Source organism: Coenobita brevimanus, chromosome 50 (genome assembly GCF_032717465.1).
Source record: "Coenobita brevimanus isolate Jiangsu-jjx chromosome 50, ASM3271746v2, whole genome shotgun sequence".
NCBI classification, from domain to species: domain Eukaryota; kingdom Metazoa; phylum Arthropoda; class Malacostraca; order Decapoda; family Coenobitidae; genus Coenobita; species Coenobita brevimanus.
Window position 1 is genome coordinate 37,505,739 of NC_137003.1, and position 24,675 is coordinate 37,530,413.

Genomic DNA, 24,675 nt, shown 5'->3' on the forward strand with positions numbered 1-24,675 from the left:
AAAGTTATAATTCACACAGTGCAAAGGACTAAGTGCAGCGCAACACTGGATTACTGTACGTGCTTCAAGTGCACCTTCACCACTGTCAGAGCCATAGAGGAGGCAGGTTAATCTTCACGACGGCCTCGGACTTGTCATAAGTACCCTGTACACCGCTAAATATTTTCCTTATGTTTTTCTAATTTCTCATTCTCTGGTTCCTTTTTTATGGTTTCTGTCCCTTATCTGTGTGAATAGGGTCTTAAATAGGTATATATGTACAGTCGGCGCATTGGAAGTCTGGACCCTCCAGTTCACACCTGGACCTGGTAGGGTCCAGGAAATATTGTAGGAAAATTCCTGTAGTTGGTGGATTTTTTTCTGGTGGTTTCTAACAACTTTACAGGCTTACCAACATGTGCTGTGAGTTTATGAGCTCAGTGCCTGCCTGACTTTGGATGGGAAAGCATGTCAGATTTTCTTGTCCTGCCTGGCCCATGTTTATTTCAAAGCTCTCGTTTTCACACCGTCCTCTGCCTTAGTTAATCATTGGAGATGGGTCCCAAGCCACTAACTGATGTAGAAAAAGCCTGAATTTTAACTATGAGAGAAGAAAATGTAAAAATTAAGGATATTTGTATTCGAACTGGGCGAGGAAAATCTACCGTTATGTCACTCCTTGCTGCTGCCCGCCACCTGCCAAAAAACACAATTCCCCAACATAAAAACAGGCTAGAACCTAAAAGGAAGACATCACCAGTTACAGACAGGTTACTGAAGCAAGCTGTGATAAAAGACCCACATTTGACTGCTAGACAACTGAAAGATATGTATCCAGAATTGCTGAAAGATGTGTCTGAAAGAACCATACATCATCGACTTCAGAAAGACCTCAAGATCCCCAGCCGTACTGCTGCACTGAAACTTCTCCTGACAGAAAAGATGAGGAAGAAGCGACTTGAATTTGCAAGACAACATCAGCACTGGACTGTCCAGGACTGGAGTGAGGTTATGTTCTCGGATGAAAGTACATTTCAGGTGCTTAGCTCACATCGAATCAAGGTACGCAAGCCAGAGGGGACCAACAGGTATGACAGGCGCTACATCATCAAGACTGTAAAGCACAGTCCCTCAGTGATGGTTTGGGCTTGTTTCAGTGCCAAAATGGGTAGAGGTGGTATATATTTCTTACCGAAAAATGCACAATGAATGCTGCTCAGTACAGGGAGGTTCTGAAGAGGCATCTGTTTGATCACATGGCTATCCACAGGACCTCCATTTTCATGCATGACTCGGCCCCTTGTCACAATGCTCAAAAAGTGAAGAAGTTGCTCCAGAGTAAAAATATTCCCATTCTTCCATGGCCAGGCAATAGTCCTGACTTAAACCCTATTGAAAATGCATGGAAGGAGATCAAGGACAAGATGAAGGCTGCCAAAGTGTCGTCAGTGCCCGAGTTTCAGGAAGTTATCATGCGTGTGTGGTGTCTGGAGATGGATATCAATTACTTCACTAATCTACAGTAGTAGAGAGTATGCCAAGGAGAAAGCAAGAGGTGATCATGGCCAAGAGGGAAATGATAGAGTACTAAGATAAGCACTGATGTACATTTTCTCTTCATAAATAAATGTTTTCTGTGATAATTTGTTGTTGTTTTGGTAGTGCCCTGACTAGGTCCAGACTTCCATTGCTCCGACTGTGTATATATATATACAGTATATATATATATATATATATATATATATATATATATATATATATATATATGTACATACTGTGTATATACTGTATATACATACAGTGTATATATATATATATATATATATATATATATATATATAAGTAATCCCTTTAAGACCCGGACACCCCAAGTTTCGGACATTTAAGGCTTGGGATCCGGGACACCAAAAATGGCCAAAAAACATCAAAATGCAAAAAAATAAAAATAAATAAAAAAAGCCGATATGTGTTCATACCTACTCTAAATTGCCGCATGGTGACGAACAGCTATGTTTTGGTACGTAGTTCCAGCGACGTCTGCTAGAGCACCCCTGCTTCCTCCCCATTTCCCGCGTACTTACTGTCGTGACTGCACGCTCGTCGCCATGGCTGACCAAGTGCTAGCTTTTGTGAATAAACTGCAATGCCTCACCACTAGACCACATGGGAAATAGGGTCTTAAATAGGTGCTGTGCATGTCTGGTAGGGAGTTATTTAGGTGGCTTTCAAAGTTAGATTGGGTTGGGGTCTATAAGCACCTGTCCAGGGGCATTTTTCCCAAGTCCCGGACAAGACCAAGTCCCGGACATGCCTTTGGCTCTATTACGTCGGATCTTGGAGGGATTACTGTATATATGTATACTCTGCACTGAGTGACAAGCCAAATGGTTTCCTGTACACCAGGAAACCATTTACTATTTTAGGTGGTAACCATATAACTAAATTATGGTGCCTGGTGGTTTAGTGGGTAATTGCAGTGCTCTAATGGGATTGAGCCAGTGAAGGTGTATATCCAAGGGGTGGTTGGGGTTTATTGCTCACATAATGCCACTCAGGGATGAGTGAGGCTGATCACTCTCATCTTAAATTTCCGGACCAACTTGCCTAGCCCCAGGTTCCTACGCTCCTCATGGGGCAACGTAGGATTGGATGATGGATGGATGGGTATATATACTGTATACAGCTACTGCAAATTGACTTAGGACCTCCTTTCACAAGCCCCTAGATAGGTAATCTTGATTTTGTTACTATATTAGGTAACGTGGGGTCTGATGGCCCCCACGGAAAAAAAAAAAAAAAAAAAAAAAAAAAAAATTCCGTTTGAGATATTTCAAAATGCTTCAGTATACAAATAATTTAACCCCTTATCTTTAAATAGGGCCAGAAAAAATACAGTTTTATTGAAAAAATATATATTTTTTTAAAGTTATACAAAAATGATTAAATTTTAGGTATACAAATTTTAAAATTAAATCTTGCAAAATTGAAAAATAATATCATGATTCCTTGGTTGGGCTGCAGTACCGATGTTGGGACCTTCTGTATACAAAAGGAGAAAGACAGCAAATTGAAATAAAAAAATCACAAGAGGGATCAACTGAGGTTACATTGTAGGTAATCTGGGGTCTAACATACCCCAGTGGCTCTATAGAGCAAAATCAGAGCCAGGTACAGCTATGACCCCATCATCCCCATGAAGAGCATCACTAGGCAGGAAGGTAATGAGACGGACAGATCTGTAGACCTTATGCTCATATTTTTAAAAATTAAATTTCAGGGACTGGGGTTTCTGAGACCCCACAGTACCTATCTAGGGTTAGAACACAGAAATCATAGTATATCACAATGTTTGTTCATGAAATGCCATTCTTTAATATAAAAACATGTTTCCCTTGTTTTTCAGGACCAGTTGCATGTGTTTTGGCATGGAATCACTTAGATCTCTAAGGTAATCTAAGGACATTTCTTTGCACCAAACATATGTCAGCTCAGTCTTGAGGTTGTCCAGATTGGGTGTCTTCTTCTCTGCCGTGATTTTCATCTTTGCCCTGCAGTTTTCTGTCTGATTTAGATCCGGACTGTTACCAGGCCAGTCGAGGACCTCAGTCCGAATACCCTGAAGCCATTTGATTTGTGACATGGAGCTGAATCGTGCATGAAAAAGTCACACCCTTGAAGCAAAAAAGTTTAATATATAATCTTTCAGAACTTGAATGTTATGGCCACCATTCATCATCAAGTTCTAAGGAAGAAAGCAGAGGCCTCCCTTTCCCATTTCACCTGAGAAACACCCCCACACCATTACTGATTGTGAGTGCTTAACAGTCGGCACCGTGTAAGCAGGATCACATTGACTATGGGAGGCAGGGCATTGAAACTTGGCAGAATGCACCAGGAACACTTGAAATGTGCCTTCATCGGAAAACATAACTTTTCTCCCCTCATCCGATGTCCAGTGTGCATACTTCTTGGCAAACTGAATGCGCTGCTTCTTCATGCGGTCAGTGACAAGCAGTTTCTTGGCTGCAGTGCAGCTTGGCAAACCCAGCTCCTTCTGCAAGTGGTGTTGGATAGTTCGAATTGAGACGTCTTGTGACAGCTGGGGATTCATTCTCTTCAATTCTTCTGCTGTCAGTCGAGGAGTCTTGATTACTTCTGTCTTAAGAAGCGTATCTGTACCTCTGGAAGTCGTCTTTTTTCCACCGCCATGCTGGTGCTCTGGTACAACATCAGGTGGCAGGCCACACGCCGCAGCAAGAATCTTCATGACAGGCGACTTTGAAAGTGCAGTACGTTCACAAATCGTGTTGATAGGGACATTATCCTGCCTCCGTGCAATGATAGGGACCTCCTCATCCCTTGAGCAGTACTTTCCAGGCATGACAACTCGACTCTAGGAAAATAACAGGGCAAGCAGTAATGCTTACGAAAAAAGAGGGAGGTGCAAGCTCTGAGCGATGGGAACATATACTCCCACTCTCGTTTCTGGGCAAACACTGATGTGCTGAGTGTTTCATGACCTTCCGCTAACACCAGAGGAGTTGCCAGTTACTTCTTGACCCCAAAATTCATTTTGTGGAGGTGGAAACACAGAGCAAAGACAGACAGCTCTCCCATAGCAATTCTGTATGTCGGTCCTAAGTCAATTTGAGGTGGGTGTATATATATATATATATAAATATATATATATACTGTACAGTAATTCCTCTACTTTCCGATGTAATAGAGCCAAAAGCATGTCCGGAAAGTGGTCCTGTCCGAATAGTGGGCCCCAGCCTCCTGGACTTGTACTTATGGACCCTAACCTACCCTGACTCAGAAAAACACCTATACAACTCTATCTGGACATGCATAGCACCTATTTAAGACCCAAATCACACCAATAAGGGACATAAAAGACTGAAATAAATGCAAAAGAATCAGAGAATGAGGTTTTAGAGGTGAGTTTATACAATATTAAACATTCTGGGTACTTACAACAAGTCCCTGGCTCCTGGACTGGTACTTATGGACCCTAACCTAGCCTGACTCAGAAAAACACCTCCCTACTGCACATGCATAGCACCTAAGACCCTATTCACACCAATAAGGGACATAAAAGAGTGAAATGAGGTTTTAGAGGTAAGTATGGAAATACAGTACAATATGAAACATTCTGGGTACATACAAGAAGTCCCTCGCCATCTCGATGAACAACCCGCCTCCTCTCAGACTCTGACAGTAAAAAGGAGTACCTGAAGCACCTGCAGTACACTGTACATGAAATCTTGCACTGAACTTAGTCATTTGCACTCAGGATTCCATTCTCTTAACACAGTGCACTCTAGTCTTACTTGCGCTCCATTGCACCTTAATGAAATAAGTGTTGCACTCTGCACTTAAGTCTTTGCACTCATAAATCCATTTTCTTAACATTACACACTCTAGTCTAATTTGCGCTCCACTGAACGTCAATAAAATCAGTGTTGCACTCTGCACATTAGTCTTTGCACTCACAATTCTAATTTCTTAACACTACGCACTGTTTTTTTCACTGCTCAACACTGTAAATTCCCGTGTGGTCTAGTGGCGAGTGCTTGCTGTTTATTCACTGTCAGAGTCTGAGAGTAGCTGATGCAGATGGCCTTGGGGTGCGTCGCTGGGTTGTGGTGATGGAGTATCCACTGCTGACAACTACGAAGAGAGGCGCAAACTCATATCAAGTGGTGACTCCACCATGCCTGATGTGCTGGGCTGTGGCTTGGAGGATGAGGGCCTGTCTTGGGGAGGCAGTGGTATGGAGCCAAGGCTGGGCACAGTGGGGGTCACGAGTCTGAAAAAGCTGTCAATGGTTGATTGATGCAAGGAACGACGATTTTGGCAATTAATGATGCGCTGCCTGAAAGCGCGCACTTCCTCCACAAGTCCCAAGGGCCCCATCTCCCTGTCGCAGTCCGGGTGTTCCAGGTAGTTGAGAACGAACTCTACATGTTCCCGGAGTGCGCTCAGCTTGGGAATGGCTAGAGTAGTGTCACGCTGAGAGGAGTCCACATCATCGTCGCCGTCCTCTTCAGAATCTTCAAGCTGGGTACTGACACCTGCAACTGAAGATATGATCTCTATATCAAACATGGTCTGATAACCAGGATCGCCCTCGTTGTCATCCAACCACTCACGCACTTCGTCCACATCAACATCGTCGCCATTCGCACGTAGACTTGCATGGAAGTCATCTACATCAAAACCTAGGAAATCGTGCTCCACATCCGTTCCAAGAAGCAGACGAGACCAGCCATTTTCTAGAGTCTTGACGGGGACTTCCTTCCATGCACTGGCCCGGTTGTAAATGGCAGACTTGATGTTGTACCGGCGAAGGTTTTCCAAAATCCGCTGGCCTCGTGTGTCCCGTCCCTCCCTGTGCTGGTCCTCGTCCTCGAGAACAACCATCACCTCATGTAGGAACTTCCGTCGGTACAGCCTCTTTGTTCCCATGATCACTCCTTGGTCCATTGGTTGGATGAGAGCAGTCATATTAGGTGGCAGAAACATGCACTTAATGCGCCCATTCTCAGCCACCAAGTCCTTGTCGCACGTGTGAGCAGGTGCATTGTCGAGGAGAAGGAGGGCCTTTACCTGGTCGCGCGGGATTCCCAGTGTCTTCTTCTGGTAATGGATGACCTCCGTGATGAAATGGCGGTGGAACCAGTCTTTGAAGATCTGGGCAGTGAACTATGCCTTCAAAGAATGGTACCAAATGACAGGAAGGACATCCATCACCACACGAAGACACCGAGGCTGCCTTGCATGGCCAACAATAACAAGCTTAAGCTGGTGCATGCCGTTAGCATTGGCACAACACAAAGCAGATATCCATTGCTTGGAGAGCTTGCGGCCATGTACACGCATCTCCATCTCCTTGGCTAGAGTGTTCGTTGGCAAAGAGCGATAGAATAAACCAGTTTCGTCAGCGTTGTAGACTTGACCGAGAGTGAGGGCCTCCCTGTCAATCAAGTACTGCACCTTGTGCCGAAACTCCTCTACTCCATCCTTGTTGGTGTCCAGAGCTTCACCATGGGCCCTACGGTTGGTAATGCCTTGTTGTAACTTGAACGTGAAGAGCCAACCCTCGGATGCCTTGAAGTTTGGGGCATCGTGAAGCCTTGCGAACTTCTCAGCAGCAGCCTTCAGCTCCGTGCCATGCACCAGCACACCAGTAGCACATTGTTGTCAGTATCAAATCAACGTGGAGCTGTCAACTTCAGCATACCAGGGAGTAAACATCATCTTCCTCTCCACGTTGCGTTTGCTTTTCGACGAGAAGTCAGCCATGTACTGCGTGAGTTTGTCTCGGGATCTCTTGATATCAAACAAAATAGATCGGGCCAGGTTGAATTCATGGAGGATGTGTGAGGTAGACCATCCTGTGTCCACCTTGTCCAATATCTCCCTCTTCTTCTCTGGAATGAGAATCGTTCTCTTCCTCTCCTCAGGCGGCGGGGCCATCATCACACACATTAACAAGAGGCAGGAGAGCAGCAGCAGAGCCTGCAGCAGGTAATGCACCACCGCAAAAGCGAGCACGTGAGCCGCCATGATGACGAGCGAGCACTCACAACAAAAGACGTTGGTAAGTGGGGAGGATCCAAGGGCGTTCTAGCAGACGGCGGCGGAACTACGCACCAAAACACAACTGATCCGCACCGCGCGCATGAAGTTCAAATTACGTGGGGGAAAAAGTCGGATTTTTTTAGAAGTTTTTGCGATTTTTGGCCCATTTTGGGAATATTGGATCCCAGAACCAAAATATCAGGTAAGTGGGGATGTCCAGTAAGTGGGCATCTGGATTGTATGGGGAATACTGTGTATATATATATATATATATATATATATATACACACACACACACACAGTAATCCCTCCACCATCCGATGTAATAGAGCCAAAGGCATGTCCAGTAGGTGGTCCTGTCCAGAAAGTGGGCCCCTGCCTGCTGGACTGGTACTTAAGGACCCTAACCCAGCCTAACTTTGAAAGCCACCTAAATAACTCCTTACCGGACATACATAGCACCTATTTAAACCTATTTAAGACCCTGTTCACACCAATAATGGACATAAAGCATGAAATATATTAAAAGGAACCAAAGAATGAGCAATTAGAAGTGACCGTATCTCAGCCAGGGTACTTACAGCATGTCTGTGGCCACGTTCTCTAAGGCTTTGGCAGTGGTGAAAATGCTCTTGAAGCAAGTACAGTAATCCAGTGTTGTGCTGCACACAGTAATTCTTTGCTCTGTGAGCTATAATTGTTTAACACTGCACATTGTTAATTGCACCACGCCAGTTTCAACCGCCAGTTTGCACTCCACAGTTAATCCTTTGCACTCTAAATTCTAATTTCTTAACACTACAAAACACTGTAAATTCCCATGTGGTCTATTGGCGAGGTATTGCAGTTTATTCACAAAAAACGAGCACATGTGGCATCCACTGCAATAAGCATCTACTCGCGATCGAAGTTAGTCAGTAACTGTTGTTGACGGGGAAACTGAGTTGTCAGATCGCAATGGCCACATTACCAAACTCCTCAGTTTTCATTACCAAATTTAACTTTTCATTACCAAATTCGTAAAGCTAGCATTTATTCTTCACTAATTATATATACCGTTACCTCTCAAATAACGCGAGGGTTAGGTTCCTGGAGAGGTCGCATTAGTTAAAAACGTGTTTTTTAAACATAATTTTCCCATAAAAATCTATCTATCTATCTATAGCCCGATGCCCTAATCCCGCAAAGGGTGGCCGCAGACAAAACGCCTCCAAGTCACTCTGTCACTCACCATTTGACTCCCCTCCCCCCAACTCACCCCCCCCTCCCTCATATACCTCTCAACTCCATCCCTCCACCTCATCCTCGGTCTACCCCTCCCTCTCCCTCCCTCCACCTCACCTACATACACCCTCTTAGTCAGTCTTTCATTCTCCATCCTCTCCACATGTCCAAACCACCTCAGTGTATTTCCCATAAGAAACAATGGTAATATTGGGGGTTACATTCTTGGACTCTGGGAAAGTCTATCCATTTAGGGAGTTATGCTACTCTAAACTTAAAAGCAACAATATTAATTTGAAGGAAAATCCACGTAAAAAACAAAAACAGTATATCTGGGGAGAAATAAACAACATTTGAGCCCTAGTTGGGCCAAAGCATTGTTTACTTCTCCCCAAATACAAACTGTTTTCGTTTTTTACGTGGATTCTCTTTCAATTCTGCTTCATTCATGGCATTGTGAACGCTCCTCAACATTATTAATGCATTAGTAGGTCATAAAAACACTGCAGTAAAAGCAACATTTTCATTACAGTAAGTAGGTCACCAACAATAACAACACAGCCTCACTTCGCCTATGCATCACTCGTCGTCTGCTGCTGTCCCTCCTTACCCCGCTACCTCACCTTCTGCCGCTCCCCACCCTAAATTTGTTGTCCCTCCTCGCTCTGCTGTCCTTCCTCTTCCTCTGAGTCCCGTGCTACTGGTGATGAAGATAACTCCCTTAAGTTTTCTGTCTTCTTCATAAAGAACTGCTCTATCTTGGTCTGAGTAGTTTTCTTCTTTCTGTTCTGCAGCATCAAGTTTTGACAATTTAGATCTACCATCACTTTCCTGGCCAAATTTTGTCTGAAAATGAGCCAAATTGCTCAGAATGTGGCCAAACTTCATTTTCGAATATTATAGTTTGAATAAAACCAGTTTAAGCAACAGACAAATAAAAAAATGTTTTTATGCATAAACTGCCACACACGGTCTATCAGCTCGGGACTGTCCAAGGCGCGTGGGGCTAATTTTAAACCATCATGTACATGTAAAGTCTTGTTAAATCGAGAAACACTTGTTAGTTAAACATATCTCCTTAAATATTTGCTCGGTGTTAAAACGAAAACGCATTTTTTAAACTCGTGTTAGTTGAGAGGTAACTGTACAAGTGAAAATACATGTAATCACTTTACTTATAATTAACAGCCTGTTGATTATTTTCATGCTATGTAGGCTAGCAGATTAATCAGAGAGAGCAGACAATCCACCATCTCCATCCTGTGTATCCTCATACATGTGAAAAATCCGTTTGTTAATGCATTATTCTGATTCATTACCAAAAGAATTTTTTACTACCAAATTGGCCCACATTTGGTAATGAAAAATACCAAATGGCAACCCTGACAGAAGGGGGGAGGGGGGAGGAAGGAAGGGGTGAAGGGGCCGTGGTGTAAACAGCTATTTGGCGCCGCGCGGCAGTTTCAAATCACGGGAGGGGAAAAAAATCTGATTTGGGGGGGATGTTTTTCTTTTTTTGGCCATTTTTAGGTTCTGAAGGTCCAGGCCCACAGTGTCCGGTAAGTGGGGTGTCCGGAAAGTGGGCGTCTGGATAATATAGGGATTACTGTATATGTATATATATATACATACACATATACATATACATATACATATGTATATATATATATATATATATATATATATATATATATACATACATATAGGTATATATATACAGTAATCCCTCCAATATCCGATGTAATAGAGCCAAAGGCATGTCCGGATATTGGACCCCAGCCTCCTGGACTTGTACTTATGGACCCTAACTCAGAAAAAGACCTATACAACTCCCTCTGGACATGCATTGCATCTATTTAAGACCCAAATCACACCAATAAGGGACATAAAAGACTGAAATAAATGCAAAAGAACCATAAAATGAGGTTTTAGAGGTGAGTTTATACAATATTAAATATTCTGGGTACTTACAACAAGTCCCTGGCTCCTGGACTGGTTTGAACCACCAGTTTGCAGTCCACAGTTAATCCTTTGCACTCTAAATTCTAATTTCTTAACACTGCACAACACTGTAAATTCCCGTGTGTTCTAGTGACAGTGTATTGCAGTTTATTCACTGTTTATTCACAAAAAATGAGCACCTGTGGCTTGCATTGCTATCAGCATCTGCTCTCGATCGGAATTAAGCTGTGACTGTTGATGATGGCGGGGTAACAGAGTTGCCAGATCACAACGGCCACATTACCAAACTCCTCAATTTTCATTACCATTTTTAACTTTCATTATCAAATTTGTAAAGCTAGCATCTGTTCTTCACTAATTATATACACAAGTGGAAATATATGTAATCACTCTTCTTATAATTAACAGCATGTTGATTATTATCATGCTGTATAGGCTACCAAATTAATCAGAGAGAGCAAATAATCTACCATCTTCATCTTGTGTATCCTCATACATGTGAAAAATCCGTTTGGTATTGTATTATTCTGATTCATTACCAAACAAATTTTTCATTACCAAATTGGCCCACATTTGGTAATGAAAAATACCAAATGGCAACCCTGACAGGGGAGGAGGGAGGAAGGAAGGGGTGAAGTGACCATGGTGTAACAGCTGTTCGGCGCCACGTGGCGATTTCAAATTACGGGTGGGAAAGAAAGTCATATTTTTTTTTTATTTCTTTGCGGTTTTTGGCCCATTTTGGGAATATTGGATTCCGGGACGAAAATGTCCGGTTATTGGGGATGTCCGGAAAATGGGCGTCCGGATATTACAGGGATTACTGTTTATATATATACACTCAACCCCCTGCTATCACGCGTTCAGCTATCATGCTTATCTGCTATCATGCACACATCAAATGCACAACCATACATGCTATCACGCACCCCAAGACCGCTATCACGTGTCGAATTTGAAGACAGGCTAAGCAAAACTTATTCACATGGCACTTCATACGAGGTTTGCAGAGGATACGGTGGTTAATCGGAACGGTAACATGGTAAAATTCCCGATTATAGCACGGGCATTTGGAATGCACCTGAACGGATTCCTGCCGAGGACACGACGGGCAAAACAGTGACCAAAACCCATTCGGCTCGAAAGAATATATCGTACTACAGCATTGAAATTTAGCCTAACACTGAATACTTATTAATATTGTATTTTAGAATAAAATCAATCGTTTTGAAACCCTTATAAAGAGTTAATATTTCTTATGCCGAAAAAACTGTGATGTCGATAATCACGTGTTTACAACTGAGACGGGGCTCTGACGACAGTGTGAGGAGCATGTGTCATAGCGTCCAAGTTTTGTTCCACTTAAGTGTTCCTCAGCCATTCCTGATATAAGGTACCATGTGATACCCCCTTTAGCTGTGGACACTAAAGAAATGGAGACAGCCAAAGAGATCTGGCGGCAACTACGCCACTCCCAAGCCTCGGAACCCATCAAACCACCCAAGCCGTAATCCTTATAAAAGTTTGATGGCCTTTTATGTTGTTTATTTATTCCTTATACTGTTATTATTAATATAATAATGCTTTATTTCATGTTAGAGGAGAGATTGGCAGGAAATCGTAGTCATAAAGTGGTTAAAAGTTAGAAAAATGGGCTACCGAAAAATCAATTAGAAATTTTCCCCTTGATTATTCGGTTCAGCTATCGCGTATTCAGCTATCACGCGCGTTTCCTGTGACCAATTAGGCGTGATAGCAGAGGGTTGAGTATATATATATATATATATGGAGCCTCTGCAGTACTGTGCTAGAGTGTACGTTTTTGTACACTGAAGAACGAGGGTTCGCGCCCCGCCAGGGTAATAAACTTTGGAAGTGTTCTTCTGGGCACATACTGCTTGGCAGACATCAGGGGTGCTATGGTTGAACCAGTGTCTCATACTATAAAGTATGCTTGCACCCAGTTGGCTTGCGCAGGCCGATTACACCTGGTTCACAGACTACACACACATCCAAAGCCACTACAACACTACAGTTACACTTACAAGCACTTCTCACCCTACATACAATCTCTACCAGGCAGCCTAAGCCACTTGGTAGAGATACTGTGGCTGTATCATCCCCACTTCGGTAGGGATAAGCCGGTCCTGCAGTGGACACTCAAACTGCTGGAATGAGATATATATACTGTATTTATATATATAATATATATATATGGAGCCTCTGTGGTAAAGTGTGCATTTTCGTACACTGAAGAATGAGGGTTCGTGCCCCGCCAGGGTAATAAACTTTGGGAGCTTCTGGCCACGTACTGCTTGGCGGACATCAGGGGTGCTGTGGTTGAACCAGTGTCGCATACTATGAAGTATGCTTGCACCCAGTCGGCTTGCGTGGGCCGATTACACTTGGTTCACAGACTACGTGCACATCCAAAGCGACTACAACGCTACAGTTACACTTACAAGCACTTCTCACCCTACATACTGTACAATCTCTACCAGACACCCTAAGCCACTTGGTAGAGATACATTGGCCGTATCGTCCCCACTTCAGTAGGGATAGGCCGATCCTGCAGTGGACACTCAAATGGCTGATGAGATATATATATATATATATATACTGTATATATATATATATATATATATATATATATATATATATATACTGTATATATATATACTGTATATATATATATATATATATATATATATGTATGTATGTATATCCATCCATCCATCCATCATCCAATTTTACGTTGCCCCATGAGGAGCGTAGGAGCTCGGGGCTAGGCAGTTGGTTCTGACATTTAAGATGAGAGTGACCAACCTCACTCATCCCTGAGTGCCATTACATGAGCAATAAACCCCAACCACCCCTTGGATATAAACCTTCACTGGCTCAGTCCAATTGGAGCACAATAATTACCCACTAAACCACCAGGCGCCAAAATTTGGTTACATGGTTACCACCCAGCGTAGTAAATAGTTTCCTGGTGTACAGGAAACCATTTGGCATGTCTCTCAGTGTAGAGTCACCCATAGGCAGAAGAAAGAGGAAAGAATGAAGGATTGAAAGACAGAAGAGGGAGTGTAAAGTCACCCGTAGGCAGAAGGACGAGGAAAGAATGAAGGAAAGAAAGATAGAAGAAGATGGAAGGAAAGAAGGATGGAGGAGAGGACAGGGCAAACACCTGAGAGCAGCACTACATTGAGTGAGTGGATGGTGAGTGCCCCCACCTACCACAAATATATATATATATACATCCACCCCCCTCCAGCTCCCTCACATACACGCTCCTTGTCAGTCTCTCGCTCTACATCCTTTCCCCATGGCCAAACCACCTCATGTGTTTCTCCTAACATTTCCTATCACATCCATATCCACACCACAACGCTCCTTCACTTCCTCATTTGTCAGTCTCTCTCTCCATGTAACTCCACAAGCTCCTCTCAGATAACTCATTTCCACTGCTGTCACTCATGACTTGTGTCCCTCCAACAAGGTCCAAGCTTCATTTCCATACGTTAGTGCTGGTATCACAATACTGTCATGCGGTAACTTTTTCACTTCCATGCTCACTTCCCTGTTTCTTATCACTGCTTTCAAAGAGCCAGCAGCCTTTCTTCCCTGTTGTACCCTTTCAAGCACTTCACCCTCTAAACTTCCATCCCTATTCATTACACTACCCAAGTTATGTGATGAGTAGTACAAAAAAAAAAAAAAAAAAAGTTGACCAATATACACAACCCTACCAATATGTACAGTACCCCTCCTAATTTTGGCCGTGTTCTGTGGTCTTTTGGCTCTTCTTAGACATCAAAATATTGCAATATACAATATAATCCTGAAAACTAAGAAAACAATGCAGTAAAAAAATAAATAAATAAAAAAATCGATATACACGACCCTACCAACATGTACAGTACCCCTCCTAATTTTGGCAGTGTTCTGTGGTCCTTCAGCTCTTTTTAGACGTCAAATTGCACATTGGAATTACACAATTTAATCCTAAACACTAAGAAAACGATGCATTAAAAAAAATACCAATATGCACAACCATACCAACATGTACAGTACCCTTCCTAATTTTGGCAGTGTTCTGCAGTCTTTCAGCTCTTTTGAGACATCAAAACACACAACTGAATCTGCAATATAATCCTAAACACCATGAAAACAATTCATAAACAACAGCAAAAAAAAAATACCAGTATGCATAGTACCCCTCCTAATTTTGGCAGTGTTGTGCAGTCTTTCGGCTGTTTTCTGACATCAAAACACACATTGCAATATGCAGTATAATCCAGAACACTAAGAAACACTGCATAAACAGTAACAACAACAAAAACTGTCTTGGTGCACAGTACCCCTCCTAATTTTGGCAATGTTCTGTGGTCATTCAGCTGTTTTTTGACAGCAAAATACACATTGCAATAAGCAGTATAATCCTAAACAATAAGAAATCAATGGATAAACAATAAAAATGATAAAAACACAGTAAACTTACCACCCAGTGAACGGCAGAGTTGTCATAACCCGGTAGGCTGCAGCAGGTTTATAGGTATCCCATGTGGTCTAGTGGCTAACACAGTCACCTAACAAAGGTCAAAGAACTCCTCCTCCTCCATCTGCTGAAGCCAGCCGTTGAGCGGGAACATGCAGCGAGGTGATTGAGCCCTACCCACCTCAGGACTCTCTGAAGACGGCCGCAAGCTCATGTCTAATGGTGGCTCAACAGCTGTCAATGTGCTTGGTTGTGGGTCTGAGAGTGAAGACTGGGGTCGAGCGGCTGGTGATGGTCATGGTAGGGAGAAAGGGCTGGCACTCATGGGAGCGGTGGGCTTGAAGAAGGAGTCGATCTTCGTCTGACGATAGGTGCAACGATTTTGTCGGAGGATGGCAGCATCCCTGACTGCCAGCAGATCCATTGCCAGCTTAAGTGGCACCAACTCCCTGTCACAATGAGGGTGCTCAGCATATTTGAGCTCTTGCTCAATGCCAGCCCGCAGCACACCAAGATGAGGGAGTGATGGAGTAGCAGGGTGGCCAGAGTCAGGGTCCTCGTCCTTTTTGCTCTCCTTTGTTTGCCCCACAGAGACAACAGTGGCGATCTCCTCATCAATGTCTGATAACCTGGATTTCCGCCATCATCGTTCAACCAATCCCTCACGTCGCCGACGTCCACATCCTCACCTGCATTTCGTAGCCAGAGGTGGAAACTGTCCACGTCAAATCCTCCAAGGTTATGCATGGCCCTGCATCCCTGAAGGAGATGACACCAACCACTTTTTAAGGTTCTGATGGAGACTTCCTTCCAAGCACTGGCCCAGTTGAACACTGGAGACATGATGTTGTAACACCGCAGATTCTCCAAGGTCAGTTCCCCACGTGTGTCAACCCCTTCCTTGTCCTCAAGCACCGCCATCACCTCGTTGAGGAACCTCTGACGGTAAAGTCTCTTGGCTGCCACGATAACATCTTGGTCCATTAGTTGAACGAGAACAGTTGCAATAGGTGGCAGAAACATGCACCTGACACGGTCGTCATCAGCAACCAAATCCTTCTCTGATGGATGTGCAGGGGCATTGTCAAGGATTAGAAAAACCTTCACCTGGCTGCAAGGGATACCAAGTTCCTCAGTTTGATAATGGAGACCTCCTTGATAAAGTGTCTGTGGAACAAATCTCTGAAGATATTTGCAGTAAACCAAGCCATCACAGAATGGTACCACACAACAGGCAAGTTATCCATCAACCTGCAGAGACAAGGTGGCTGTTTTTCATGTCCAACAATAACAGGTATGAGGTGGTGCATCCCATTAGCAGTGGCACAGCACAACACCGGGACACGTTGTTTGGACAGCTTCCGACTAGGCACAGTCTTCTCCTTCTCTTCTGCCAGGGTTTTGGCTGGCATGGAGCTGAAGAACAGGCCAGTTTCATCAGCACTGGACACCTGACCGAGAGCAAGGCCCTCCTTCTTGATCAGACGCTGCACTTTCTGGCTAAACGGCTCAATATCCTCCACTGCCGCTTCCAAAGCCTCACCTTGTGCCTTACAGCCAGTAAGTCCATGTTGAAGTTTGAACCCTTGGATGCCTTGAAGTCGTGCATGTTGTGCAGGTGTGCAAACTTCTCAGCTGCAGCCTTCAACTTGGTCCCACGTACAAGCACGCCAGCACTCCATTGCTGGCAGAACCAAACCAAAGTCGGCTGGTTGACACTGGCAGGGCTGAGACCTTCCGGTCGCCTTTTCAAGTGGTATCACTGTAGTCCTGTCTGTACTGAGTCAGCTTGTCCCGAGGTTTCTTGACAATCAAACAAGGTTGAACAGGCCGTCATATTCATGCAGAATGTGTGAAGTTGGCCAGCCAACATCAACCTTGCCCAGTATCTCACACTTAATCCTCTTGAATTTCTCAGGTGGTAGTGGGGCCATCATCTCACACACGAGAAAACCACAGAGGAGAATTAAGGCCTGCAGAACGTAGGGCACCACCACAAATGCAACAATGGAAGAAGCCATTGTTTAGCCTCAGCCAAGCATATCCACACGCAGAGAGACAAAGGCGGGAACTGAGGTGCAGTACCGCTGGGGAGCACGGCATTGCCATGTCTCTACCCACGCTTGGCTATGAGCGCACAAGCAAAACGAGGCACACTGACCTACAAGCGCAAGGGTCCTTTTTGCTTACCCAGGCAAATGTCACAATGTCGTAGAAACACTGGGTCTCTGTACATCATGGGCCTAAGGAGTGACCAAGTAATCCGGTCAACGATGCGACTTTGACCATTCAGTAAGGGGGCCGATGGCCGTTTGTGGCCGGGAGTTTCCAACTTATATGGGTGGCCGGGGAAATTCAACCATTCAGTAGGTATCTGGACAGCCATTCTCAGACAGCTTGTGGGTTGCGTCTGCTTTCCTCATGCGCTGCTGGTATGTTTCCTGTGATTGGGGTGGCCGGGGGATTTCAACCATTTGGTAGGGAGCCAGAAAGCCTTGTTTGCTTTGCTTGTAGGTTATGGTATATTACCCATGCATGGATAGAGAGGCTGATGAGCCACCAGACAGACTTTTTTTTTTTTTTTTTTTTTTTTTTTTTTTTTTGTAGGCCAGCCGGCTGGACAAATAAATCCAGATACAGACCTAACAGAGCCAAGGCCTAACATCTGCATATGGAGCATGACCAGATACAGAGCGTCCAGATACAGTAACTGAGAGATTACTTGTACAAAAAACAAGAACCAAGGTCTGGAAACCCATATATAAGTTGTTCTAGCCAGCAAAAAATTAGAGCCAAATTCAAAATCTGTTCATATCAAGGTGCATAGTTAAAAAAAAAAAAAAAAAAAAAAAAAAAAATGTACAGTAACCCTTCCAATATCCGACGTAATGGAGCCCAAGTAATGTTGGGGACTAGGGCAAAATGCCCCTAGATGGTACTTATAGTCCCCAACCCAACCTAACTTTTAAAGCCACCTAAAAAAATCCCTACCGGACATGCACAGCATCCATTTAAGACCCCATTCACACAGATAAGGGACAGAAACCATAAAATAAATGAAAAGGAACCAGAGAATGAGAAATTACAAGTGAGTAAGGAAAATAATAAGCAGTGTACAGGGTACTTAAGACACGTCCGTGGCCATTGTGATGATTAACCCGCCTCCTCTATGGCTCTGACAGTGGTGAAGGTGCACTTGAAGCACGTACAGTAATCCAGTGTTGCGCTGCACTTAATCCTTTGCACTGTGAATTATAATTTTTTAACACTGCACATTCTCTTCTTACTCGGGAAGTGGGGAGGATATAGGGGCGCTCTAGCGGACGTTGCCGGAACTATGTGCCAAAACGCAGCTGTTCGTCACTGCACAAAAATTTAACTCCTCGGGTGCGGCGGGCTATGAGCTACGTCGTGCCCTGGTGCAGCTACTTTGAGCAAAATTCAGTCATTTTCAACTCCTGTTTGTTTATAGTTAGAGACAAAAAATGAAAGAAAAAGCACCTGCATCAGAAGCCGACACCTTTCTACTTATCTAAAAGCACATTTGTGAAGAGGTAGAGCCTTTTATGGTGTCGTGTGAACAGGTTGAAGAGAGAGCATTTGTGGCTGTTTTTTCGGGTCACTGAGTCCGTGGCTGCCTCGCCACTCACCCCGCGCTCTTGGCATCAGCCTGGCGACGCTGGGTGACTCAGAAAACCACTGTGTGGCAACTCTGTGCTTGAGAGGGCTGATACGTTCTGCATTCCCGCCGAAATCAAAGGTGCAAAATTTGAGATCAAAGGGCGCCTTCTGAGAGGTCTGTAGCAGGCTATCTATAGGTCTGCCTCAGAGGCTTTTAGCAGCCAAGGGGTTAAAGAGTAGGGGGGAAAACGTATTGGCTTTTTATTATGCATTTTGACATATTTTGGACATTATTTGTGTCCCAGATCATTTTGGACGTTCATCCAGATGGCCTTTTGTCTGGATATCTTAGGGAATATCCGAGACTTAGACTAATGGACCCAAGCCCAAAATGTTCGGGACTTGGGGTGACTGGATCTTGGTCGTCTGGGTCTTAGAGGAGTTACTGCACTTTCATTCCATATGAGACTGCAAATCAGGTGATGCATGTGGTGAAAGAAGCTTTTTGTGTGAAGTAGTAGCATTTTATTATCAGCATAAGAGTGTAAACAGCTAGTTATTAGGTCACAGGGCAAAAATTACCTTTGAGAATAATAATACTGTACTGTCCAAGATTGTATTTTTCAGCGTTATTCCAAACTTTGCATTTGTGCTTATTGAATTTATTGTATCAAAACTGATAGTAGGTGGGGACTCTCACCATCTTTTCTTTTCAGTCTTTCTTTCCTTCATTCTTTCCTCTTTCTTCTGCCTACGGATGACTTTACACTCCCTCTTCTGTCATCCTTCCTTCATTCTTTCCTCTTCCTTCTGCCTGTGGGTGACTGTACACTGAGTGACAAGCCAAATGGTTTCCCATACACCAGGAAACTATTTAGTACGCTAGGTGATAACCATATAACCACATTATGGTGCCTGGTGGTTTAGTGGGTAATTAAGGCACTCCAGTTGGATTGAGCCTGTGTAGGTTCATATCCAAGGGATGGTTGGGGTTTATTGCTCACGTAATGCCACTCAGGGATGAGTGAGGCTGGTCATTCTCATCTTAAATGTCAGGACCAACTTGCCTAGCCTCGGGTTCGAACGCTCCTTATGGGGTGACATAGGTTTGGATGATAGACAGATAGATAGATAGAAATTGATAACTAGGAATGATAAAGAAGTGTATGTGCAAATACCTGAATAATAAGAGGTTATAGAAGCACAGTTACCTGTTATACAAGGATGAGGTTTAGGTAGGTGGAAGAGTAGAGTTTGAAGATTAGTTTAATATTGTATGATTAGTTTAATATTGTATGTAGAAAGTCAAATTAAGATATGAGTGCTTGGCCATTTTGCTGCAGTTATATATGTGATGTTTGGAGATTAGTTTACTAGACAACAGATTTACTGCACATAAAACAAGTAATTAATAATTCATTTTGTACGTAGATTTTCATATAGTGTAATCAGTAATGTGATGAGTACATAATACTGTTACATGTGGTTCCAGCAAGAGATATCCAGAAGTGGGAATATGTACCTCTGGGCCCCTTCCTTGCAAAGAACCTAGGAACCACCATCTCCCCGTGGGTGGTTACCATGGATGCCCTGAAGCCTTTTTTGGTGGATAACTTCCCTCAAGACCCAGTGCCCTTCCCTTACCTAGCTCACAATGACAAATATAATTTTGATATCAGACTTGAAGTTGCTATTCGGTGTAAGTATATCTTATTAGTTTTACACGAAATAATTGATTATCATCTAAGTTAAGCTGAAAAGAATTTATTCTCAGTCCTATATTAATCACAGGTCAAGATATAATCACTGTTGTATCAATGGATGAAGATAAAAGATAATTAAATAAACCATATAAGAAAAGAAAAAGAATATAGCTTCCAGTGCTTTTTGTTAATCTACGTGTTTGATACTGTACTTCAGCAGAGGGAAGTGAAAAGGCAAGTACTGTTTGCAAGAGCAACTTCCGATATATGTACTGGACCATGAAGCAACAACTGGCCCACCACACTATCACTGGCTGCAATACTCGCCCTGGAGACCTTCTTGCATCTGGCACCATTTCCGGCCCTGTGAGAATTTTTTAAGCACTTTCCTGATATACTGATTTTTCCCATAATCATACACAGAAGCTTTCATTCTGAAAGGTTCAACATGTAACTGTCAAACTAGTCAAAGATATTGTCATTTTTTAAAGTGCTTTTCATTATTGTGAGGAACATGAAACTTTCTCTTCCTCCATAAATGTGGTCACTAATATCAGACTAGCCATTTTTTTTTTTTTTTTCCTCCATAAGTGCAAGGGAGATTCTCCTGTTGCAAGAATGGTTCAGTCTGTTGGTGTGAGGATTACTACTCAGCCATGCAGTCCATGGACACAAAAAAATCTGACTGTGGAGTATGAAAAGGTTCATAGGAAGTAGAAGACACTGGTAATGCAGACTGAGCATTTCTCACAGCACTTGAGAATTGGGATGTGGATATGTGGACCACCCTGTATACTTATGTGTGTGGTGAGAAGGATCTTTCCCTGGAAAAATGTACAGTATGTATGTTCTGGGTTTCTGCACCACTGTTTGAAGCTTGGTGGTTCCTGTTTGGCAGGAGCAGATAAGACAGTGACAACTTGGAAAAAATGCAGTGTCTTGAGAAATTTTTAAACTGGAGACAAGAATTAATGCACTCTCTCTTTAGTCTGGGATGATTACCATTATAATGCCTGGTTGGTATCATAAGATAGCTGAAAACTTTTTCCTCAGAGAGCCCCCAAAGAGGAAGCATAAAGAGAAGGAAGAAAAAAATATTTGTGCTTTTCTGAAAGCACCGATTATTAAGATAGGTTAATTTTTAGTAACCGTAATACAGTACATAATTTTTAACTTTCTTTCCTCTTCCTTCTGCCTAAGGGTGACTCTACACTGAATGACAAGCCAAATGGTTTCCTGGACACCAGGAAACCATTTAATGCTGGGTGGTAACCTATCTATCTATCTACTGCCAGATGCCTTAATCCCGTACAGGGTGGCCACAAATAAATCGCCTTCATGTTGCCCTGTCCCCTGCCATTTCACTGCCCTGCTCCCAGCTTATACCCCTCTCTCTCACATACCGCTCCACTCCATCCCGTCATCTCATCCTTGGCCTCCCCCTCCCTCTCCCTCCCTCCACCTCACTCACATACACTCTCCTCATCAGTCTCTCGCTCTCCATCCTCTCCACATGGCCAAACCACCGCATTGTATTCCTCCTAACGCTTCCTGCCACATCCACATCACAATGCTCCTTCACTTCCTCATTTGTAAGTCTGTTGTTCCATGTGACTCCACGTGCTCCTCTCAGATAATTCATTTCCACTGTCCCCACTCTTGACTTGTGTCCCTCCAACAAGGTCCAAGCTTCACTTCCATATGTTGGTGGTGGTATCACAATACTGTCATGCAGTAACCCTTTCACTTCCATGCTTACTTCTCTGTTTCTTATCACTGCCTTCAAAGAACCAGCAAACTTTCTTCCCTGTTGTACCCTATCAAGCACTTCACCCTCCAAACTTCCATCCTTGTTCATCACACTACCCTAGTACTTACATGCTTTCATATTTTCCGTTTCCTCTTCATACAAACTGTACATTCAGTGACTTCAATTGTCTCGAACACCATAACTTTACTTTCTCCTACTTTCACCTTTAGATTCCATTTCTTAAATACTCTCCCAGACTCATTCACCAAGCCTTACAGCTCCCCTTCGTCTTCACTTAACAACACAGTGTCATCTGCAAACAACAGTACAGGGAGTTTTCACACACTGCCCTCTCTCACTAGGATCCCTCCAACACCCACTGCCCTAACTTGGATCTCTTTTATAACCCCATCCATATATAGATCGAACAACCATGGAGACACATCCCTAGAGGCAACAGAAAGAGAGACAACCCCAACTTCACACCAGAAATTCAGGGCCTCATCAGACAACGGGACACACTGCGACACTCCCCAACACCCCATTCACGAGACACCATACAACAAATACAAGAACTCAACACTCAGATAAACAGTAAAATATCAAAACAGCAAACACTAAACTGGAAAAATTACCTCCAAACACTTGACCACAGAACAAACATCAGCAGACTCTACAAAACACTAAACAGCATCACACTTTCCAACAGCAACACCACACAGTCCTATGCTGCCATCACAACAACAGACACCATACCCTCAAACAAACAACAAGCAAACAGTCTCATCAATCACTTTTCACAAGTCAGCCATCTAACCCCCCATCCGGAAGACCGACGTATCATCAGACGTAAGAGACAGTTTCCCACAGACCCAGACTACGCACCTTTCACTTACAACTAGACGAAGCACATCATTAACAACCTCAAGCACTCATCTGCCTGTGGACCAGACAACATGAGCAACATTCACCTTAAACACCTGGGACCACAAGGCATACAAGCACTCACCAACATATCAAACTACAGCTACTCACACAACATAATACCCAACATCTGGAAGCATGGCAATATCATTACTATCCCTAAACCCAACAAAGACCCCACGTTAGCCTCTTCACATCGCCCTGTCGCACTCCTCTGCACCCCCTCTAAAGTCACTGAACGACTGATACTGCAACTGGTCACACCTCACATTCCCCTAGCCTGGTCACAACATGGCTTTGGGCCACTGCACTCCACAAGCACCCTTCTTGCAGACCTTGCACAGAGAGTTTTTGATGGCATGAGTTCGGCTGGGCCACCACACAGAGCACTCCTAGTCACACTAGACATTAACAAAGCTTTTGATGCCATCCCCCACCACAACCTCACAAGCAAGATACTCAACACAAACATGCACAATAACACAAAAAGATGGCTGGCAAACTGCTTAGCGGGCAGATGTGCACACGTAACATTTGCTGGTCAGTCTTCTAACATCAGAAACTTCGCAAACGGCGTCCCCCAAGGATCTGTTTTGTCCCCTACACTCTTTAATCTATACATGCACGACGTACCCACACCCCACACACCACAGATACATGTGGCTTCCTATGCAGATGATATGACGCTTGCATGTGCACACCAGAGCGCAAACGCAGCTGCACACATCATTCAACCTTACCTCAGCAACACTACATGAGTGGTTCACCACAAACAGGCTCAAAGTAGCCCCAGCCAAATCTACAGTGACTCTTCTCACAAATTGGACAGCGGAACACAGTCGCGTCCCACACCTCACCATAAACAGCACTCCCCTACCACACACACACACACCCAAAATCCTTGGTGTAACATACAATACGTCAGTGTCATTTGAGAAACACATCACAAACATTAAAAATAAAATAACACCAAGACTCAGTGCTTTGGGGTCGCTTGCCCATACAACATTCAGACACAGCGGGGAAACCACCACCACAGTGTACAAGCAATGCATGCGTTCAGTGATGAATTGTGCAAGCCCTGCCTGGGCTTCTAACCTGACCGGAACACACTACAACACTCTGCAGACCATGCAGAACAGGGCCCTAAAGATAGTCACAGGCTGCACAGCTGCTGCACCCGCAGACCACTTACATCAGGAGACCAGGGTCCTCAAAGTCGGGGATCGCGTGGACCTGAGAGGCACCCAGTTTCTTGCTGCAGCCTCCACAAGCCCACAACGTCCACTGCAGTACATGGCAGCGTGTCCGCCCACACCAGGGAACATCAAAACAACACCCAGCACACAATACCATACACAAATACTGTCATCTGTCCCCCCTTGCCCACCTCAGACCAGCTTCCAGAAGCATATCCACACTCA

The 24,675-nt window shown here is 43.8% G+C and overlaps 1 protein-coding gene across 1 annotated transcript in view; it reads left to right on the forward strand.

The window, feature by feature from the left end:
* Faa (fumarylacetoacetate hydrolase) overlaps nucleotides 1-24,675 on the forward strand; it is a 102,530-nt gene that overhangs the window by 74,184 nt on the left and 3,671 nt on the right. The window contains exons 6-7 of the mRNA XM_080272357.1: nucleotides 20,367-20,573; nucleotides 20,795-20,943. Of these exons, the coding sequence (XP_080128483.1) occupies nucleotides 20,367-20,573; nucleotides 20,795-20,943 (356 nt within the window). The remainder of the gene's footprint in view (nucleotides 1-20,366; nucleotides 20,574-20,794; nucleotides 20,944-24,675) is intronic.